General features: G+C 35.0%; 1 protein-coding gene across 1 annotated transcript; it reads right to left on the reverse strand.

The window, feature by feature from the left end:
* Nucleotides 1-15,194: 15,194 nt before the first annotated feature.
* Nucleotides 15,195-21,342, reverse strand: LOC133203655 (adenosine receptor A1-like). The gene is made up of 2 exons (XM_061339425.1): nt 21,299-21,342; nt 15,195-16,568 (listed from the first exon to the last, which is right to left on the reverse strand). The coding sequence occupies exon 2, from the start codon at nt 16,507-16,509 to the stop codon at nt 15,211-15,213; it is 1,299 nt and encodes a 432-aa protein (XP_061195409.1). The 5' UTR covers nt 16,510-16,568; nt 21,299-21,342; the 3' UTR covers nt 15,195-15,210.
* Nucleotides 21,343-21,490: the final 148 nt, after the last annotated feature.

Below are 21,490 nucleotides of genomic sequence, written 5' to 3' on the forward strand. Positions count from 1 at the left end.
ACTTTGACTGTGGAGTACTCCGTATACCTGATCAGTTCATAGGGCTCACAGTGGGTGTGACAGGGGATATTTACTTCTCCTCGGCATCTGATCCCATCTCTGGTGTTTCCAGACGTCTGTGACGGTCCATAGTGTCGTTCTGTGCATATTGTTGTCGGCGACAAATATGTACCAACCCTTAGGGTACATATTGTCGTCCATTGGTACATATTGTCGCCGACTAAAAGGTTTCACATGTACATATTGTCGTCAGTGACATCAAGTGTCTACCCTCACTGTTCATATTGTCGCCCCACAGATATGGTTGGTAAAGGATTTCTTTTTGTACTTTTGTGAATGTAATTGGTGTGTAATCACACAGACGTGTCTCGTATGCGATTTCATGCAGCGCGATTGTGACGGTACATATTGTCAACCTATTCAAATTATCACCGGCGACATAATGAACCTACCCTAAGTGCACATATTGTCGTCTAGCGGTATATATTGTCGCAAGATGCAAAATTACACACGTACATATTGTCGCTGTCACGATTTGCGTACCCTTACTAGGTTGTACACAAGCATGTACAGATATCTTTAATTTGAAACATTTATACCTGTCTAATTGCTTTCTTATATTAACTTATTTTAACTTAAAAAATACACTTATATTTAACAAATTTCACATAACTTCTATAGCAGTAGGGTTAATGGAAAGACTTTTGAATATATATAGGACTAGCTTCAATAATGTAGCCCTCTCCGATATTTATATCTGATGTTTTCAGGAGAGGGTTACAATTCCACAGGATCTCCATAATGGTGCAAATATATTTTTTGAGTACGGGCGATTGTACGCAAAATAAATTGCTTTCGCATAAAACTTTCTTCCAATAAGATTGATTCTTTATTCATGACCAACAACTAAGGCTTTTATACGCTAAAACAAGGTAAAATAAATCTGCGTGGTTACCAATCGTCTTCCTCGGCTGCCATGACAAGTCTCACGTGATGTACTGAAACTTGCACTTGAAATTTAGAAAAGCTTGATAAAGTAAATGTCGGTGTGGATAAATACTCGTGTTGTATAGTATCACTAAACATCGATGAATAAAAACATTCCGTATGAAATATTATACAAACAGTGATATTTATGCTTAAAATAAGGGGATTTCTAGATAGATCCGCTCCCTGGATCTCGAGTTCTCATTGGCTGTCCCAAAATAAAATCAAACAAGGTCAGTAAACATGGCGGTTAAATTCAAGTGGTGATATTGACATACACGAAAAATAAGCGTTATATGGGTTATTCTGTATATTTTTAGATGAATTTATGTCTTACATAACAACATTTTTTGAGTCCAGGTAAGTAATGTAAATAAAATAGTCATTTACTGATGATCTGAGTCAAAATCAGTGCGGGAGTGAATCACTCCCGCACTTGCACCATTACGGAGATCCTAAAGAGTTGTAGCCTCCCCCCCCCCCCCCCCCAAAAAAAAAAAAAAATCGGGAGAGGGCTACATTATTGCAGCTTATATAAGATTATATAGACTTTTAAAAGTCTATGTATATATTAAAAAAAGAATATGATGATTTATGTGTTTCATCAAGAATTCCGGTATCCTGGCAAAATATGATCGTGTACACAATCCTAGACAATTTTCTGTCCAAAAAGTTTTCTCTTACAGAATAGAAAATAATGCTGTCTGTCTCCCTCCGTGTTCCAGTGTCTGCAATACTCTTTCTCGCTCTCTCTTTCTTTCCAGGACCCGACTATATATTCGTCAAAACGGTATATCAGCGACAATATGTATCTACCCTCACTGCGCATATTGTCGCCGACGACAATTAGTGCCGATACATGACTGTACATTTTGTCGCCTTTTATGCAGGAGGAGAAAAAGGCTCGTCTCGGCACATATTGTCGCCGGCGACAATATGTACCGATGGACGACAATATGTTTAGTGAGTGTATATATATATATATATATATATATATATATATATATATATATATATATATATATATATATATATATATGAAAAATATTCAAACATTTTAAAACACGGAGAACGAGTAAAATATAAGTGCTTTCATTTCTTCTTCATGATGTTTTACAATATACTCATGGTAACGTTTATTGTGACGTTATAATAACTTAACTTTAACAATCAGAGACTTGTTAACGTTAAGTTATTATGACGTCACAATAAACGTTACCATGAGTATATTGTAAAACGTCATGAAGAAGAAATGAAAGCACTTATGTTTTACTCGTTCTCAGTGTTTTTATATGTTTGAATATTTTTCATATATATATATATATTGTCGCCGACGACTGTTCGTTAACTTCATCTTTAACATTTATAAACTTCAGAAATAATATCATCTATACAAAAATGGTTTTTCTTTTTCCTTTTGCCATATATGCTTTATCAATTCAAATTACAACTGAAGTAATGGATTCATGTACATGTAAGATAAGGTTGTATATCATAAATGTTACAGGCCAGAGTCTGATGCTTTTTTAAACAAAGGTTACGACGCATAACTAGGGCTCAGTTCTATAGGAATCAAGTTGTCCGTCTATCCATCAATTTTCTGTGACGAGATAACTCAGTTAGTTTTCAATGTAAAATTTGAAAACCTGTAAAGAGGCATTTAATTATAAGAGGAAGACATTTGTAAGTGTTAGGAATGTAGCTAAAGTAAAACACCTCTGTATCGTATAGTGGTTTATTGAAAACTCTAAAACTGTTATCTACATAACGTCGTAGTAACCTTTGTGACGTCACACCTTTATGACGTCATAGTTCAGTAAAAGTCATTTAGATAATCATGATAATTCAAGGTAAATAAGAAAGGTACATGAAGTAATGTGCATATTTCACAACATTCTCCGGCCCACAAAAGTGTCCATATTTCACAACATTCTCCGGCCCACAAAAGTATGAATTGAGTAAGTCATTGGACAGAGAAATTAAAGGCGGTTTAAATGAAAAATCCAAAATATTCTCTAAAAAGTTGTGACATGAAAAATATCACCCTTTCACTTGGTTCAAGCTAGGATTCACTCTATGTCTTTGGGTTTGGTATCATCATGTACTTGAACAATTGAGTCTCCAAGAAATGTTGGATAACTTGATGTTGTGTACTGAAAGCTTTGTTTGCTGTTAAATGGTTCAACTCAGATCTGAAGTTCTCTTTGTCTTTATCTGCATATGCATTGTGATGCTCAAAGTACTCCTTGATGAACGCATTCTCTTTGGCTTGAATTTCCTCCTTTAGCTGATCAATCTGGCGATCCATAATGTTCACCCTCCTCTTCATCTCTTTGATCTCTGCATCCTGAGATTCGATGAGGTTCTTGCTGTATGTGTTTTTGTCATCACTGAAAGCCTCGTACAGGTTCTGTTGTTGGCTGATTTTGGTGTCATCCTCAGAAATCTTCTTCTTGTAGTCATCAATCTGCATGTTATGAACTTTATCTTTCGTGTAATTCTGAGTTAGATTGTTGGCCTCTTTAATGAAGTGGTCTCGCTCCTTTTCCAGCTGGTAGATGATATTCATTTTATCCTGGGTTTCCTGTCTGTAATCCTGAATATTTTGCTCCAGGTTTTTCTTATTAACCTCGGCTAGCTTCTTCGTCTTTGCATCCAATTCAGCCTTTGCTTGTAATGTAGGGGTATTCATCTTTTCGGTTTTGACTACGTCATGAGCAGTGCACAAACTTGTATGATGACGTCTTTTACAAATTTTACAATTAAATTTAGACTGGCAATCTGCAACACAATGTCTGCCTAAACAGTTAAAGCTCAGCATGTCCCGTTTGACAATTTTCATACGATCGTTGTGTTTTTTATATCTTGTACAGCCATAAGAATAATGCGACTCCTTGCAAAATGCGCAGCAAACTTGATGTTTCCGAGGAGTGTAATTCTGATGTACTTTCTCTTCACTGGAATTTGAGTGTATGTAGAAAATAGCTGTACACTTTCTTCTGTTTTGTCCATATGTGTTCCAGCATCTAAAATGTCAAGCTCCCTGTAAAGACTATTCCTCAAGTCACCTAGCAACCAATCAGTAGAGCCATGTTCACGTGCCAAATTTTTGCGCAATTCACTTGGTAATTTGTTGAGAATAACAGGTACAAGAAGTGAACCATATGTATTCTGAGCTTGACCGAAGGATTCTAGTCCCCTGACATATGTCTCCACTTGATCATGAAAATGACGCAGGCTTGTGAGATTATTCTTAGGAGCGGGTAGATCTAAAAGTGCTTGTATGTAGGACTGAACTATCTTGTGTTTTTTTCCCTAAACCTTTCATGTAGGAGCTCAATTGCTCTGTTGTAATTTGCATGGGTAAGTGCAAATCCTGCAATGGTGTTTGATGCCTCTCCTTCTACTAAAGACTTTAAGTAATTGAACTTTTGTATTTCAGTTAACATATTGTTGCTATGAATAGCTGAATCGAATGAATCCCAGAATGACTGCCATTCTAATACATTTCCCTCAAAAATAGGGAAGTTGAGTTTTGGTAGTTTATGAAACTTAGTACTGCTACTCGAATTGGAATTAGAATGAAAGTTTGTGAAGGACTGATGACCTCTGGAATTTTCACTGAAACTATGTGATGATTGACCATTCTCTCCTATTTGTAAATTCTCATTGCTATCTGAGTAACTGTTGGCAGTTGCATTTAAAGTTGCACCTCGTACTAACAGATTTTTCTTATATTTCCGCATTTTAGAATTTAGATTCAAATTGTACTCATCTGTATGGAGTATTTCTTTCTCAATATCCTCCTCTGCTGTGTCTGCTAAAATTTTTTCATCGAGATCTTTGAGAATATTTGCTTCTCTTTCATTGTTTCCAGTATTGTTTTAATATCCTCTGTATCTGTGTTTTCCTCTTCCACTCTTTTCAAAAGTCTAGTTACTGCACTTCTTTGTCCTGCTCGGACTGCTTTGAGTTTAGAAATCATTACTCCCCTTTGGTCACGGCACCAATGTTAGGCACCAATGTTAGGAATGTAGCTAAAGTAAAACACCTCTGTATCGTATAGTGGTTTATTGAAAACTCTAAAACTGTTATCTACATAACGTCGTAGTAACCTTTGTGACGTCACACTTTATGACGTCATAGTTCAGTAAAAGTCATTTAGATAATCATGATAATTCAAGGTAAATAAAAAAGGTACCTGAACTAATGTGCATATTTCACAACAGTAAGTCTTCGGGAAATACAGACCTGTTTGTATGTCTGTATGTCAAAATGTTTATTTATTTAGTTTTTTGTTGTAACACAATAACTCAAATTGTTTCCAAGTTAACATTTTCAAAGATAGCCAAAAATGGCATGCAAAATGTCTGTAACATCAAATTTATAAAACCCATATTATTCAATTTCTAAATTTAGTATCAAGAATAAAGTTCCTAATAAAGAAATGTATAGAATTTAGGGAAAACTTTTCTGTGGAAATTTCTTTCAGCAAAAATCATTCTACGTATGATTGAAGAAAATGTGGTATACTGGATTCGAACCCAAGCAATAAAATGCAGATTTTTCATAAAGACATGTACACACGCTAGTCACTGCGCTACACATGTCACAATAAATGGTGGCATTAAAATCACGTTTGTTAAATGACTGGACTAAATGGACTTAAATATTTCTCGAAAGATACGAATGTTGTGTCATAAAAGTGTATTTTTTAAGCATTAGTGGGTCTTGTGAATTTTGAAAAAGTATGAAAAAATATCATTTTTGCCCTCTTTGGTGTGTATATGCTATTTCATTGACGAGTATTTTCAATCTTTGTGAGATTTTTGCAAAATGTGGAGATTTTACATAAAGTAACCGCTAATATTAAATGAAATACTGTGAAATAACTTATTTTTATAGTTGTTTTCATGGTATGAAGAGACCCACGAAATGTTAAAATTTCCTTCTATAGTGCAGTGGTTCTTTCGTTCTATAGTGCAGTGATTCTTTAACCAAGAACTCAAATCCCCTCGAACCATTATTTTTTTTCTTAAACCACTAAAAATTTGACCCCCTTGAAAATAAGTGATTTTACAGTATCAATTTTGTCATAATTGAGATTTTTTTTTACTTTTTTTTTTCCACAAAATAAAATTTTTTGCTCTCCTTGATCGCCATCTTCAAATTTGTACAGAAGTAGTTTGTTACTATAAGAGGAGGTCACCTACAGATTTTGGATTCATATATCTTTTTATCTGTCATTTACATTTGTTGAGACGCAATAACCCAAATACGTGTAGTTTTCTACATAATATTTTCAAATTTTATACGGTTGTATTTTATTCTAAGGGGAAGACACCTATATTTTTATGCCCCCGTAATCAAAGATTCGGGGGCATATAGTTTTTGCCCTGTCCGTCCGTCTGTCTGTCTGTCTGTCTGTCGGTCTGTTTGTCCGCAAAAACTTTAACCTTGCCCATAACTTTTGATTGGTTGGACCTATGGCTTTCATATTTCACATGTGTATTTCTTGTGACAAGACCTTTCTTTGGGTACCATCATATTTGACCTTTTGACCTTGACCTTGGAGTTTGACCCACTTTTGCAAAATTTTTTGAGACCTTAACCTTGGCCATAACTTTTGAACACCTGGAGCCTGGGCTTTCAAACTTCACAAGTATATTCCTCGTGAGAAGGCCTTCCTTTGGATACCAACATCTTTGGCCTTTGACCTTGACCTTGGAGTTTGACCTACTGTTAAAAAAACTTTAACCTTGGCTATAACTTTTGAACAGTTTGAACTAGGTCTTTTCATACTTCACATGTGTACTCCTTATGACAAGACCTTTCTTTGGGACCATCATAATTGACCTTTTGACCTTGGAGTTTGACCTACTTCAATTTTGAAAAACAGTTAAAGCTAGGGTTTGTATACTTCACATATGCATTCCTTGTGAAAAGACCTTCCTTAAGATACCAAAAACTTTGACCCTTTGACCTTGACCTTGGAAACTGACCATTTTTTGAAAAACTTTAACCTTGGCCATAACTTTTGAACAGTTGGTGTTAGGGCTTTCATACTTCACAAATGCATTCATTGTGACAAGACCTTCCTTTAAATACCAACAACTCCGACCCTTTGACTTTGAAGTTTGACCTACTTTTGAAAAACTTCAACCTTGGCCATAACTTTTGAACAGTTGGTGTTATGGCTTTCATACTTCACACGTTTATTCCTTGTGACAAGACCTACCTTTGGATACCAACAAATTTGGCAATGACCTTGACCTTGGAGTTTGACCTACTTTTAAAATTTTTAACATTGGCCATAATATTTGAACGTTTGGTTCTAGGGCGTTCATATTCCACGATCATGTGTATCACTTGTGACAAGAACTTCTCTTGGGTACCATTTGACCTTGACTTGCCATTTTACTTACTTAAAAAAAAAAAACTTTAACCTTCGCCATAACCTTTCAACGGGTTGTACTAGGGCTTTCATATTTCACAGGTATATTCCTCAAGACAAGACCTTTCTTCGGGTACCAACATTTTTGATTTCTTAATCTGGAGTTTGACTTGCATTTAAGAAACTTTAACCTTCGCCATAAGCTGCAATACGGGGGCATCAGTGTTTCACAAACACAACTTGTTTGGGGTTAAATCGCCTTGTCTGACTGTCTGTCAGTCTGTCTGTCCCTTCTCTGTATTTCTGTCAGTATATACCTTGTATATCTGTGTGACACAACTCATCGGTACTATTTCAGATTTTTACAGAAAGTGTTGGCCAAAAGAAGAAAAATACCTGTTCATTTTGTGGATTATCTGCCCGTGAAAACTATTGTTGTGACACATCAACTCAATCATTTTTACCATGACTTAATCACATTTTGTACTTTACAAATGAGAGAAAGACTCCTGTAATTTTTTTGGTAATATTGCTTTGTCTGTCTGCCTGTTTGCATGTATGTCTTTATATAAATCTACATATATAATATGTCCCAATTTCAATTTTATTTCAAGGAGTTGATTATAATAAGAAAACGTCAATTTATTCTCTGACATAAATATTTATAACTCTAACACATGTTTGAGTGATTCTTCTATTTTGTTTTCAATTTGCTATATTTTGTTCAAAACATTGAAGGGGGTAGGGGAGGGGGCTTTCTGACTAGCTGTGTCAGTTTTCTAGATCTCATATAAACATAACGTCAAAGATAGTGAAGTTACAAGATACGGTTCTTAAATTGTTGCGAATTAAAAGCAGTTTTTTAAACTAAAATGTGAAGATAGCGAACAGAGATCATTCTCCATTTTAACAATACAAATTAGGATCAGAGCCAACACGAACCTCTGAAAACAGAGGTGGAATCAGGTGCCATGGAGAGTAAGCATATCCTGCCGACCGGTCACAACCGTTATGTACTCCTTGTCTTAAGTAAACCGAAAAAATCCGTAAACAATTAAGTGTGAAATAATGGCCAAACAGTTTGTATTAAAGACGTCAAGCAACATTCGATCTAACATCAGATTTTATTTGCAAACTAGGTCAGTGTTTTGACTATAGAATTAGCGAAATATCGACTTTAAAAAAGATTCTTGATATCTCTATATCATCAACTTATTTGTCAATAGCAATGATTTTTTCCTACGTAGCGCATGCTCTTGCGTATCGAATCAACTGGGAGATATAAACTCCATATGCAGATGATAATATTATATCGCTGCATAAATAAAAGGAAGTCGACGATAAAGTCTATGATGCTAGGCAAATGAGTGAAATAATTGATTTTTATAGATAAATAGCGTTAACTATAAAACTATTTAGTAATACGGATATTTCAAAGACTCAAAAATCATAATGTAAGTTGAAGCCAAATAAGACATATTCTAAGAGTACGTAGCAAATGCAGTGTGTCAAATTACTTCAAAAAAACTCTACTTGAGAAGAAGAAAACACTTGTTGTGGCCTTCAACTCGATATGAAAGGTCAGATATATCGACGACGTTTTATTAATAAATAAAACTTACTTCTTTTTATATGTTGACTCGGTATATCTCAGTGAACTTGAAATTAAGGACACCTCAGAGTCTGCCACATCTGTTTCATATTTGGATGTTTTACCTACTATAGACAATAAGGACCAACTAGCAACAAAATTGTATGACAAAGGAGATGTCTGAAGCTTTTCCATCGTCAACTTTCTTTATTTCTGTAGTAACATTCCGCTATCACCTGTATATGGTGTTTACGTCTCCCAATTTTTCGTAACTGAAGAGCATGCTCTAAGTACGATCAATCTTTAAATCAAGGAAGGCTACTGACAGATAAGTCGATGTTACAGGATTTCAATAACCTCGTTAAGAGTCAGCATTTTATAAGTTCTATGGTTGTTATAAGGTTCTTGTTAACAAATATAAACTATCGTTGGTTTTTATTTTGGCTGACGTGTTTTATTACCAATTGTTAGGCCTTTGTTCTATTTTATATATTTTTCCAACGGACTGTAAAATTGTGATCAGAAATATTGAACTAATACACAAAGTAGTGTAATGAATTATATTTTTAAATAAATTGACCATTTCAGGGATAGGCTGATCAGCAGCCTTTTGAAGAGAAATTACATTAGTTTTACGAGGGGTGTTCAAAAAGTTCGCAAACTAATTGAATTACTTCCCTAAAGGAAATAAAATGAGGTTTCAGTGTTCATTATTTTTTAAAGTAGTCCTCTCCAATTTTAATGCACATCTGCCATTGTTCTGCCCATGCGCGAATCACGTGATCCAGGTGGTCACGTGACAGGCTCCGCAGCGGTCTGTTCATAGAAGCTAAAACATTTTTCCGAGTCTTATACTACTTACCATGCAAGTTATTTTTTATAACAAGAACAGGCCATCTGTCAAAAATGGTCAAATCTCGGCAACAGCATGGGTGGATAAGGATATCCCTTCCCAGAATTAGCATGGTGACCATCACAACCCGAGTCCTCTGTCTCGGCAGCGTCGTTTATCCAATGTGGATAAAGTATGGACGCCTTTTTATCATATCTTATATGTTTAAATTCTAAAGTAAACGATTTTTTAGGGATTTAATAATTATATTATTGTTAAGATATTCAACTATTTTTCTAATTGTAACTTGGCGATGTTTCATAATAAATTGCTCTTCTATGGACACATCTTTTCCCCGGCTTGCTTTCGCTGGGCAACAGAACAAACGTCATTTTTTACCATCTCCCTGCCTTCACTACAACAATCAATCCAATTAATGATTGAACTTCTGGTAAGTCTTTTGTCTTCATAAACCTTGTACAAATTATCATATTCAACTGCAAAGGAATTTCCAAGACATACGTTAAACTTTACAACCATTCGTTGCTCGAGTACGACTGAGTCAACTATTTTTTGTCACAAGTCATCTACATATTGACGTCATTTTCACATTGTGACGTCACAAGCACGGACCAAAACATTATATAGCATCTGCTATTTATAGAACATGTGTATGACTATATGTGTGCCAAATTTCATTCTTTTCTGAATTGTGGTTTTGTAAATATAGAGATAGATCGCGAACTTTTTGATCACCCCTCATACTTGCAAATAATGTGGTCTAATGTCAATGTCAAGGCAAGGTGGTTTATGCAGCTGAAACATCTCATTTCGTTTAATCTATGTGTAAAGTTGTGTTATTGAGAAAATGCAAAAGTAATGTAATTAACTAGTGATCAATTACAATTCAAAGTAATCTATTAATCTGTCTTCTGATGTAAAATAACATTTATTTGGGTGAAAGATTGGTATAATTTAAACTTTTACTGTTTGATTTACCAATAATGAGGTAAAATGTCAAGCCCAGGGTAAACTCTATTGATAGTATATGAAGTTAGATCATTTTATTTACCTATGTAATACATGTATATTGGATGATTGAGATGATCAATTTAGATAAGCATATATGTCATTACCATTTTCAATAAGTAAAAACCTAGGTACATTTCTGTGGTTTCATGCTAAACATCTTATCGTACATTTCCTATGTTAGCTGCAATAATTTAGCCCTCTCCGTTTTTTTTTTTTTTTTTTTTTTTTTTTTTTTTTTTTTTTTTGTTTTGTTGTTGTTGTTGTTGTTGTTTTTTTTTTTTTTTTTTTGGTTTTTTTTTGGGAGAGGGCTACAACTCCTTAGGATCTCCGTAATGGAGCAAGTGCGGGAGTGATTCACTACCGCACAGATTTCGGCTCAAATTATCTGTAAGTGGGTATTTTATCAACATATCTTACCTGAACTTATAAAATGTAGTTATGCGGGACATGAATTGATCCAAAAATAAACATAACAATCCGTATATCGGGTATTTTTCGTGTATGTCAACATCACAACTTGAATTTATCCGCCATGTTTACTGACCTTGATCGATTTTATTTTGGGACAACCAATGAGAATTTGGGATCTAGGGGAGCGGATCTGTATGGATTTCCCTTATCATAAGCATAAATATCACTGTTTATGATAAAAATATCATATGGAATGCTTTTTATTTATTGATGTTAAGTGATATCATACAACACAAACATTTATCAACACCGATATTTACATTATCAAGTGATTCTAAATTTCAAGCGCAAGTCTCAGTACATCACGCGAGAACTGTCATGGCTGCTGAGAAGAACGACTGGAAAACACGCAGATTTATTTCACTTGGTTTTCGCGTAAAAAGGGCTATGATGTTGATAGTGAATAAAAATTCCGTTCTATTGGAAGTAAGTTGAATGCAAAAACAATTTATTTTGCCTGCAGTCGCCCGTATCTAAAAAATATATTTGCACCATTACGGAGATGCAGTGGAATTGTAGCCCTCTCCTGAAAATATCAGATTAAAAAAAAAATGAGAGGGCTACATTATTGCAGCTATTCCTATGTCTGTAGTTTATAGAGGATAATGGTTAACCCAGAGATAATACGAGGGCTGTCCATAAAGTTCGTAGACAAATGCTATAATTTTCTTTATAATGACCACATTGTCAAATGCATGGAATGTGTACGATATTATTTTGATATATACCATGTATTAAAATTATTTTACGAAAGTTATAGGTGTAAATAGATAATTGTTATGCAAGCCGCACGGCCCGGTCTGACGTTAAGCTAGTTTCATAATATATGGATTTTTAATTTTTATCAAATATCCGTGGACACCCGCTATTTTTCTTTATTATGCCTCACTGTTGATTGAATGCGATAATCATTTCATATAGACAATAATTAAGTATTTTTTTTTAAATTCAAAATACTATTTGATAATTTACGAGCGTCACCTGTATAAACACTTTGTATACATAGGCTGCACAGTCCAGTCCGACGTTGCGCTAGATTTATATACAACGTCATGAATAGAGACATCCTATTTTTGGTCAAATATCAGTATTTTTCCACTTCTTGTATTTCTCTCAAAATGTACACACCGTTCAAAAATCGAATATATTAATTTGAAATTAATGATATAAAAATATTCCAATAATTTACATTTTGCTGTTTAACGTTCCTCTCGAGAATTTTTCACTCATATGGAGACGCCACCACTTGCGGGCGGAGAGCTGCAAATTTTTACCTATACTCGACACTCAGGGCCCTGGAGCAGTGAGGGATCTTTTTCGTGCCAGCACCTACTGCGACATGGGACCTCGGTTTATACGGTCTCATTCGAAGGACCGGTCTCCACGTCCCACAGTGGGATTCGAACCCGCGATGTTAGGATCAACTCTTTACTCCGCAACTCTAGAGCAGACGCTCTAACCACTGCGCCACGCGGTCGACAATAATATAATTTTCAGTTGTTTGTTTTTGACATCTTATCAACTATATTAAAACAAAATGTTACGATTGGATGCCGTTCCATCCGGGAGGCCAACGTCGCTTTTTCTGTAATTTTTTAAAACATATTTCTTGTTTTTTTTCTTAGTTATTATTTTTCTCTGACCAATAACATTTGAGGCCACATTAAAGCCGATGGTCTAGCAACCAAATTTTTCTCGTATCGTCGGCTGAAAATCATGATCGTCTGACACTAGTATCAGGCGACGCGAGGCAGTCAGGTTAGATAAGAACTATGTCTATTTATACCCCCGCTCCGAAGGAGAGGGGGGTATACTGTTTTACCCTTGTGTGTCTGTCTGTCTGTGTGTGTCTGTCTGTCCGTAACAAATTTTGGTCGCAGTTTTCTCAGCAACTACTCATTGCAGATGCTTGGAATTTTAGCACAATCTTTGTTTAGGCATGCCATATGGTGGGATTCATTTTTGTACAAATTCGATGTCAACTTCCTGTTTATTCGTGCGTCTGTCCGTACCATACATAACAAATTTTGGTCGTAGTCTTCTCAGCAACTACTCATTGCAGATGCTTGATATTTTAGCACAATCTTTGTTTAGGCATGCCATATGATGGGATTAATTTTTGTACTAATCCGATGTCAACTTCCTGTTTATCCATGCATCTGTCCGTACCGTACATAACAAACATTTTATTCGTAGTTTTCTCAGCAACTACTCATCCCAGGTACTTGAAATTTTAACACATTCTTTGTTTAGGCCTGCCATACGTTGGGATTTATCACTTTTGTACTAATCCGATGTCAACTTCCTGTTTATTCGTGTGTCTGTCCTTACCATACATAACAAATTTTGGTCATAGTTTTCTCAGCAACTACTCATCCCAGATGCTTGAAAATTTAGCACAATCTTTGTTTAGGCATGCCATATGGTGGGATTCATTTTTGTACGAATCTGATGTCAACTTCCTGTTTATCCGTGCGTCTGTCCGTACCATATATAACAAATTTTGGTCGTAGTCTTCTCAGCAACTACTCATCGCAGATGCTTGAAATTTTAGCACAATATTTGTTTAGGCATGCCAGATAATGGGATTTATTTTTAACAAATCCGATGTCAATTTCTTGATTATCACTGTGTTTGTCCGTAACTGAACTTGTGTATTCACATCAGAGCGGGGGTATTATTAGTGAGCATTGGCTCACAGACTTCTTGTTGTTTCATTTGTTTAATGCACAATAATTCCTACGAAAACCAATGACTTCAAGAGTTTAAATATTTATAAGTCGGACAATCGTCCCCCGATCACTGAGCGCTGAGCCGCAGTTTGATTTTCATCATCGACCGACATTTACGAAAACCCAAAATTAAATGTCGACTGACCGACGATCGACTTGCCAAACTGTCTGCGTATGGTCGGACGATGATCGAGGGTTGGTCGATGGACTATTCGATGACTGCTTCAAATTGAAGAAATCGGCCACCGATGCAGAAAAAATTATAACTGGGCCAGACAGACACAAAATTGGTCAAGAGCCAAAATCGGACAAAACAACGGCCGTCGAACTGCCGACTGTCGCCCGAAGAATCCAATTTTTGCCTCAAAATACGTCGGCCGTTGTTCGTTTTTGGAAATTTGGCTCTGGTTTTAAGCGATACTAGATTTATCGTAAAATGACGACAACCGCTTTATTTAAGACACATATCAAGTTTTATTAAGTTTTGACTTGTTTTATGAAGAAAATTATTATCTTAATCGGAAACCTTCATTTCAAAGTTTATTACATTTTAACCCTGAGCCATGCGCACTATATATCTGCGACCTTTAAAGAATGCGATTTTTACAGAAAAATATTAAGTTCAAATTACAAAAACCAAATTATTTTGCTTGGTTTTCATAACAAATGTTTTGGTATACAATAAGTATATCTAGGACCATTCAGTTTATCAAAAACTCATTGTCCACGAACTTTATGGACAACCCTCGTACTTATTAATTTACCAGCTTCAGGGACAGAGGTCAAAGTCAACTCGAATGCAGTGTAAAATTAATATAATCACGAATTTACTATGTCGTGGTGTTAGCAAATTATGATTAGAGAATGCTACATGTAAGGATTTTTTCGTAATTCCTTTAAGTGAATTAAGCCAAATTTAAAGAAAGATTTTGAAAACAGTATATAAAAATCATTTACTCCTGATTTACCAATGCGTTGTATTAGTGAAAATTACAAATAGATCACCCAGAATAAAACTAAACGCACCAGCCAAATGAATTTGTTGACTCAGAGGGTGGGGTAATGATCATCAATGATCCATAACATAATCTAAGCTAGAGAAAAGCTACTCGATCTCTAAAAGAATGACACTATAGTTTTTATTTTATCGGTTTATCAATCTAAAATAAAATCAGAGATGCGTCACTTCACACTCATTGTGTGACTCAGTCTCTAAAATCAGAAGACCATTTTTACAGGAGACAGGAAGTGACGTAATGTATGCCACCTCGTCTGCCATGTTGAACAATGGATTGTCCACTGCTGTTATGCTTTCAGTACATGATCTCGAATGATCCCTCGGACAGGAAGAATTATTCCTCTGGGAGTTCCGTTGCTGTGAATTTTCCCCATCTTTTATATTCGTATTATCTCCATTTTTAGTACCTTTCCGGAAGCTTGCTTTTAAGCTATTGTTTACTTCTGTTGATTTATTGCTGTCCAGGTTTGACCTTATTGTATCTGTTGCAGAGTTTACCTTTGAGGCCTTTGGGTGTTTTTGAAGAATACTCGTTACTTGTCTTCTCAGTTTCTTTGTAGCTATGTGAATTTGTGTTGTTTTATAACTTCTTACTACTGAAATAATACACGAGCGTAATAAAAATATGGGCACGATGCATAAAATATGAACTTCAATGACGTGAAAGTAGATAAAATCACTAAACATCACAACACTTATAATGATGAATATTCCCACAAGTACAATACAAGATAACCATCCTATCAATTCAATTCTATTAATCCAAATCAGATTCTGGAAGCGCTGAAATTCCCGGCTATTAATCGTCAATAAATGCTGATTGTGTTTCACTTTTTCTATGTAGAGTTTTAAAATTATTTCCATCACTACAGTGGAAAGTAATCCAACACACCACAGGGAAATTATAGAACACACGTACTCAACAGAAAAAAAATTCTCGTATGCACACACAGCATCGGCATTATTCCACCCCATTAGCGGAAGAAAACCGAGGACGAAAGAGATATTCCATAAAAACACCATCCCTGTGATTATGTTGGTTTTTTTCATATGAAGAATGTATTTAAGTGGATGTGTGAAACGTAGGCAGCAATCTGCATGGAGCCACACGAGTGTGAACACAAATGCTGTGGTCGCCGTGATCAGAAGACTATCCGGGAGAAAGCAATTTACCTTTGTTGTTTGCATCGAATAAAAAACGATCGCTTTAATTATTGCATAAAGACCAAGCATGGCGTCCGCCCAGCAGATACTCCTCATAAATACCAGCACTGGGCTTTTGCCGCCAGTCGTAAATTTGGACAATAACAGAAATACTGCATTGGATATAATAGAAAATATCCCCAATCCTCCCCACACAAACAAAAGTGGAATAAATCGGTCGACAATTTGTTGAAGTTTCTGTTCCTTTGACTCAGAGTCTGTCAAGTTGGTGTTTGGCGATACGTTCATCCCGCCGACATCACGCGAGATTATTTTTGGTCTTCTCAAGGTTTCAACGCATGTCCTGTCTGTAAAACATATTCTTTAATCAGTTAAAATAAGTTAAGATTATATCAGCTTGTATGATTTCTTAATATTCAGGTATTCATGTAAATGTATATCATATTATCTATTAAAAAAATTATTGATGACTATGTCACTTGAAATTCAGTCCTAAATTTCATTTAATAAGCTGTAAATCATCACTTTTCAATTTCCCACTTACCAGCAAAGAAAAGCTTAACACAGTTATACCTGTATACATCCCCTGTTTTTTTAAGCAAAATATCGACATTTTCAGTAAATATTAATTGATACCATGCACTGCATGGTTGCTTAGATATTAAGGGCTATACGTTGAGTTATAAAATAATTAATCTTAACTTAAAACAAACAATGCAACAGCAGGTTCAAAAATATAAAAAATACATATAAGTTTAGTCTATAAATTTAAACGTATTTTTATGCTTACAGAGTTAAAAGCAAGAGAGAGAGAGAGAGAGAGAGAGAGAGAGAGAGAAATGATATACATGGTAGAGTTCATTCTTTTCCCAAGCGATTAAAACACAGTCACACATTGTTAAACTACAAAGACTTCTGAAAATATGTAGTACATGTAGCTTCTCAGTTCCTTATTATGCGTATGGTTCATGTTTACATCAAAGTCAACTGCAAGTACAATGGTTGATATTAATTACATAGTGATCCAGGTATATTGTATGAATGGAAAAAATAGAATACCCATTCTCAGAAAAAGTTACTGAATAAGTGATAGCACTGATGCAATTCTAAGGGATTATTTTTATTCTAAGTGTAGCAGGCCAATGAGGACTTAACTGAGAGCGTAAAGAACAAATGACACCTCCGCGTCAGTTAACTTCCATTTGTGACGTCACTCTTCCTTGAGCGCTCCATTATTTTTCAGGAATGGAGAGTTGCAATTTACATAGAAAACGGTTTTTAATATGTACAAACTTTCCTTCCCGTGCCTCTGCCGGAACAAAAACTTTATAAAAAAATATTAAGTCATATAAAAAGTGTAGCACTCCTGGGAGTCGAACTAAGTAAACTCGGGCACTCATTACACTACGCTTTTGTACATAGAGCTGATGAACGATGACTGAATTATAACTTCATAACGCTTTCTTCGCTGCTAAATCTCTCTCCATATAGATGCGTTTATAAAGTATATATTAATGCATTTTATTAAAATATTTCTTTATCATTTATTGACAAACAATAATTACGATCATTTAAAAAAGGGGATTTTAAATGTAGCGCTCCATTCCTTAAAAGCAATGGACCTCGTCCCCTAGCTTCGGGGTCTTGGCTCCATGACTTTTTTAGGAACATAATCCGGCTCGTACATTAACCCTTACAGAATTCAGTGCACTAAGGTATTACACATCATGCCAACGTGTCTTTATCCTCACTGATAGGTTTACAGAAGTTAATACCTTTTCCTCAGAATGATACCTTTTGTCTCGACTTCAGGAAGGAAACAGGCGTTAAATTTCAGGCTAACTCAAAGAACAGTTGCTGAGATAGTTACAAATTATACACGTGGTTTTGCATGTGGGTTGCTAATAATGTATAAAACAACTGTGTTTGTCTCTTGGGAAATGTGTTTGGAGGAAAAGAAACCAAGTGTTTCTTAGTTTAAACACTGTCAAATAGAAACCGGAGCTTGATATGGACGAAACTGACCGCACGTCAAAAAGGATGGAGCTCGTCTCACTGTGAACTTTTATCCAGCTACAAATGCTTTAAAGTTTCTTCATTTGCTGACATATTTCTGCCTCTTACTTGAACTTTCTCCAAATTATGTCAATTAACATGCGAGAATATTAAGTAAACAAGATTGTTATAAATGTCAGTATGCTATTTTCTTATGTTAAATTACTTACGTGCATTATGATTATATTAAAATCGGAGATAATTACGCTAACATACATCATATATTCTTATGTTATTATATATTGTTATGTTGATATACCAGTTATTCACGCTCACATGCATTTTTTTTTACATACATGTAGTAAAGAGACATGTCGTCATATTTAACATTCATATCAACACTGCTATCATTTGTTATATTTAAATTGCATTTTAACATACTAAAGTGAAATATGGAGATAACGAACAGTATTTACGCTCAAAGTCCATTTAGACAATACAAATCGGGAGCAGAGAAAACACGGACCTTTTTAGGTGGGATCAGGTGCCATGGAGGAGTGAGCATCCCCCGCCGTGTGCTCCTTTTCATGATCGGGAAAACGGAAGAATGCGTAGACATATCAACATAGCTTTGTTGCATGTATGCCCTCGTAATTAAGTTGCATGTCGACATACTGAAGCTGTATGTCAAAACGAAGAAGTTATATGCTACAAATTAATATTCATGTAGACATACATACATGTAGACACAATTACATGTAGCTATAATTAAATGTAGACATAATTTCATACAAGCTCCATAACTATTTAGCTTGTTGACTTAAGTTGCATGTTAACATAATTCGTAGAAAAATAACATACAGAGTATAGAAATAGGCCACCATGTCCTCAATTGTTCTGAGATATGATGGCATATTTCGCGGTATACCAGGGTCGTTCAATAAATAATGCAAAAGGTCATCAAAAATAGGAAAAGCACACACACAAAAAATCCAGTTCCTTTATATATCTAATCCTTCTAAGTTTTCCCTTTTAACCTGTACTGTCTCAAGCCTCTTTACTCATAACCAGAAGACCTCAGAATACTCCTTTTTGGGTAACCCAAAAGACACTGATGGATAGCACACCCCGCGACAGATCTAAAATAGCAGCGTCTTCCTTTCATTGTTTTCTGGATTCAAATGTCACAATGACTGAGATCTAGCAAATACGGAGGGTTGATAAGCCCTGTTACTTTCCTCAAAATTTCCTTTACATCGCTATGCCTATTTGCAACAGCGTTGTCAGCTTCAAGAAAATCACCCTGGGTACGGGTATTGTCCTTGATACAATTTCAACATAAAAGCTACCATTGATGGTCTTTCCCTTGGGTGTAGGTACATGTATCACTTGAAATCTCGAATAAAAAGAAAACCAGTATAAGACCTGTTTGGAGCTATGGCGTTCTGCGATAATAGGACGGCAGCTTCCTCTCTGATTCCACATTTTACTATTGGTCTTCCATTTTGGCTACTTTATAAACAATGCACCCATGTTTCGTCGACCATCGCACAGGTTTACCATACCTTCTTTTGTTAAAATGTTTATAATTCAATAGACCTATGGTACATTTAAAGCATGTTTTCTTGCATCTGTAAGGAAATAATGCACTCATTTGACAGAATTTTTTTTTTAATTTATTCCTTCGTCAGAACTCAATCAACTGTTGTGACGATGAAATGTTTAGTGTCTTAGCAAATGTCAGTCAATGTAAATCTGGCATTTCCAGATATCATGTTGCTCACAGCATCGAATTTTTTTGATGTCCCTATATATCTCGATCGACCAGTTCAACTGCAACTTTTAAGTTCCCTTTTCTACTACTGAATTTTCTAATCCATCTGAACATCGTATTGCGTGAAAGACTTGTCTTTCCAGATAACAAAACCATATCTTCATTTGGGTTCTTCAGCGATTGTTTAATGAACCGCAGATTTTACATAAGCCCTCATTTTCATCTTCTTGGCAGAGACCTTTTAAAAAGTTTTTTAGCTCAGTGAAGTGACCATTTTTACTTTAATTTTTTTTTGTGTGTGTTTTTTTTTTTTTTTTTTTTTTTTTTTTTTTTTTTTTTGCGAAGACTATGGGAAAAAAAATGCAGTTTTCGGTGATTAGGAGTTCCTAAGTAGAATTTTTTCTAGTGTGAAAAAGTAAAATGAATTGCTTTTACATTTATTATGATAAACCGTATGCTGCGTTATTTATTGAATGACCTTTGTATCCTGCCTCTTGTACCATGATGATGTTTTAATTCTTGTATTCTGGACAAAATTTCTTGCCAAAGCCAACAATCCTAAACACATCAATTTGAAGTCTGCGTTACTCTTTCTTGTCCAGTACAAAATACGTTGTCCCTACTTTTGCCGATGTGCTGAGTTCTGTAGCTTAAGTTACGAGCAGCATAATTTACTGGCACTATCTATTTATAGTCTATGACATATTTAGATATTGACCACATGAATGTGTACAGGTAAAAAAATTTTTGATCAATATATTAATTAAAAATTCTCTATCGATATGTTTTAGACATATGTGAACTCGTTGACAATACCGGTAAGTCTATTTAAATAGAAGCGGCATACTTGTGGAATTAATGCCGAGTTGCTTTCATTTTTTTTCCTCATGTAAAATAAATAGATAAAATAAACATGTGTAAACAAGGTATTGAATAAATAAATATATCAACTATCTACGTATAAAATATTTTTCTTATAAAAATGAATTGATCTTGTCTATTTGGGAACATTCTACAATTGGAAATAAAAAGGTCATTTCAAAGGAAAAATTATACAACATTGCTTCTTATGCGACAAATCAAATTCTAACTTTTAAACATGATTTCATACAGTTATAATTTTGAGAACAAAACAATAAGATTGAAGAATGAATCATAACAGGAGATTTTATATTTTCTAAACAATTTCTCTCTCTACAGACAGCACGTTTATCATTACTGCAGAGTGTTAATAACAAAATTTTATTTCTCGATTTTTATAACAACGTAAGATATTTTTGGTCAACTCGGGCATACAGTAAAACCTACCTTAAGAATTGTAAGCACTGTAAAGCTCCCACGCCAGGCTCCAAGGATAATTATTCTATATCTGACATTATTTTACCTGAAATTGAACGAAACAATTACCACTTATGTTATATAACACCTTGTCAATGTGTAACCGGCCCGACAGGTAAGAAATATACGTATCATGTGCTACAGGAAGGCTTAAATCGATTA

The sequence above is a fragment of the Saccostrea echinata genome, unplaced genomic scaffold, assembly GCF_033153115.1.
Source record: "Saccostrea echinata isolate AGI-Se365-2 ecotype Australia unplaced genomic scaffold, CSIRO_AGI_Sech_v1 ptg000051l, whole genome shotgun sequence".
In the NCBI taxonomy this organism is placed as follows: Eukaryota; Metazoa; Mollusca; class Bivalvia; order Ostreida; family Ostreidae; genus Saccostrea; species Saccostrea echinata.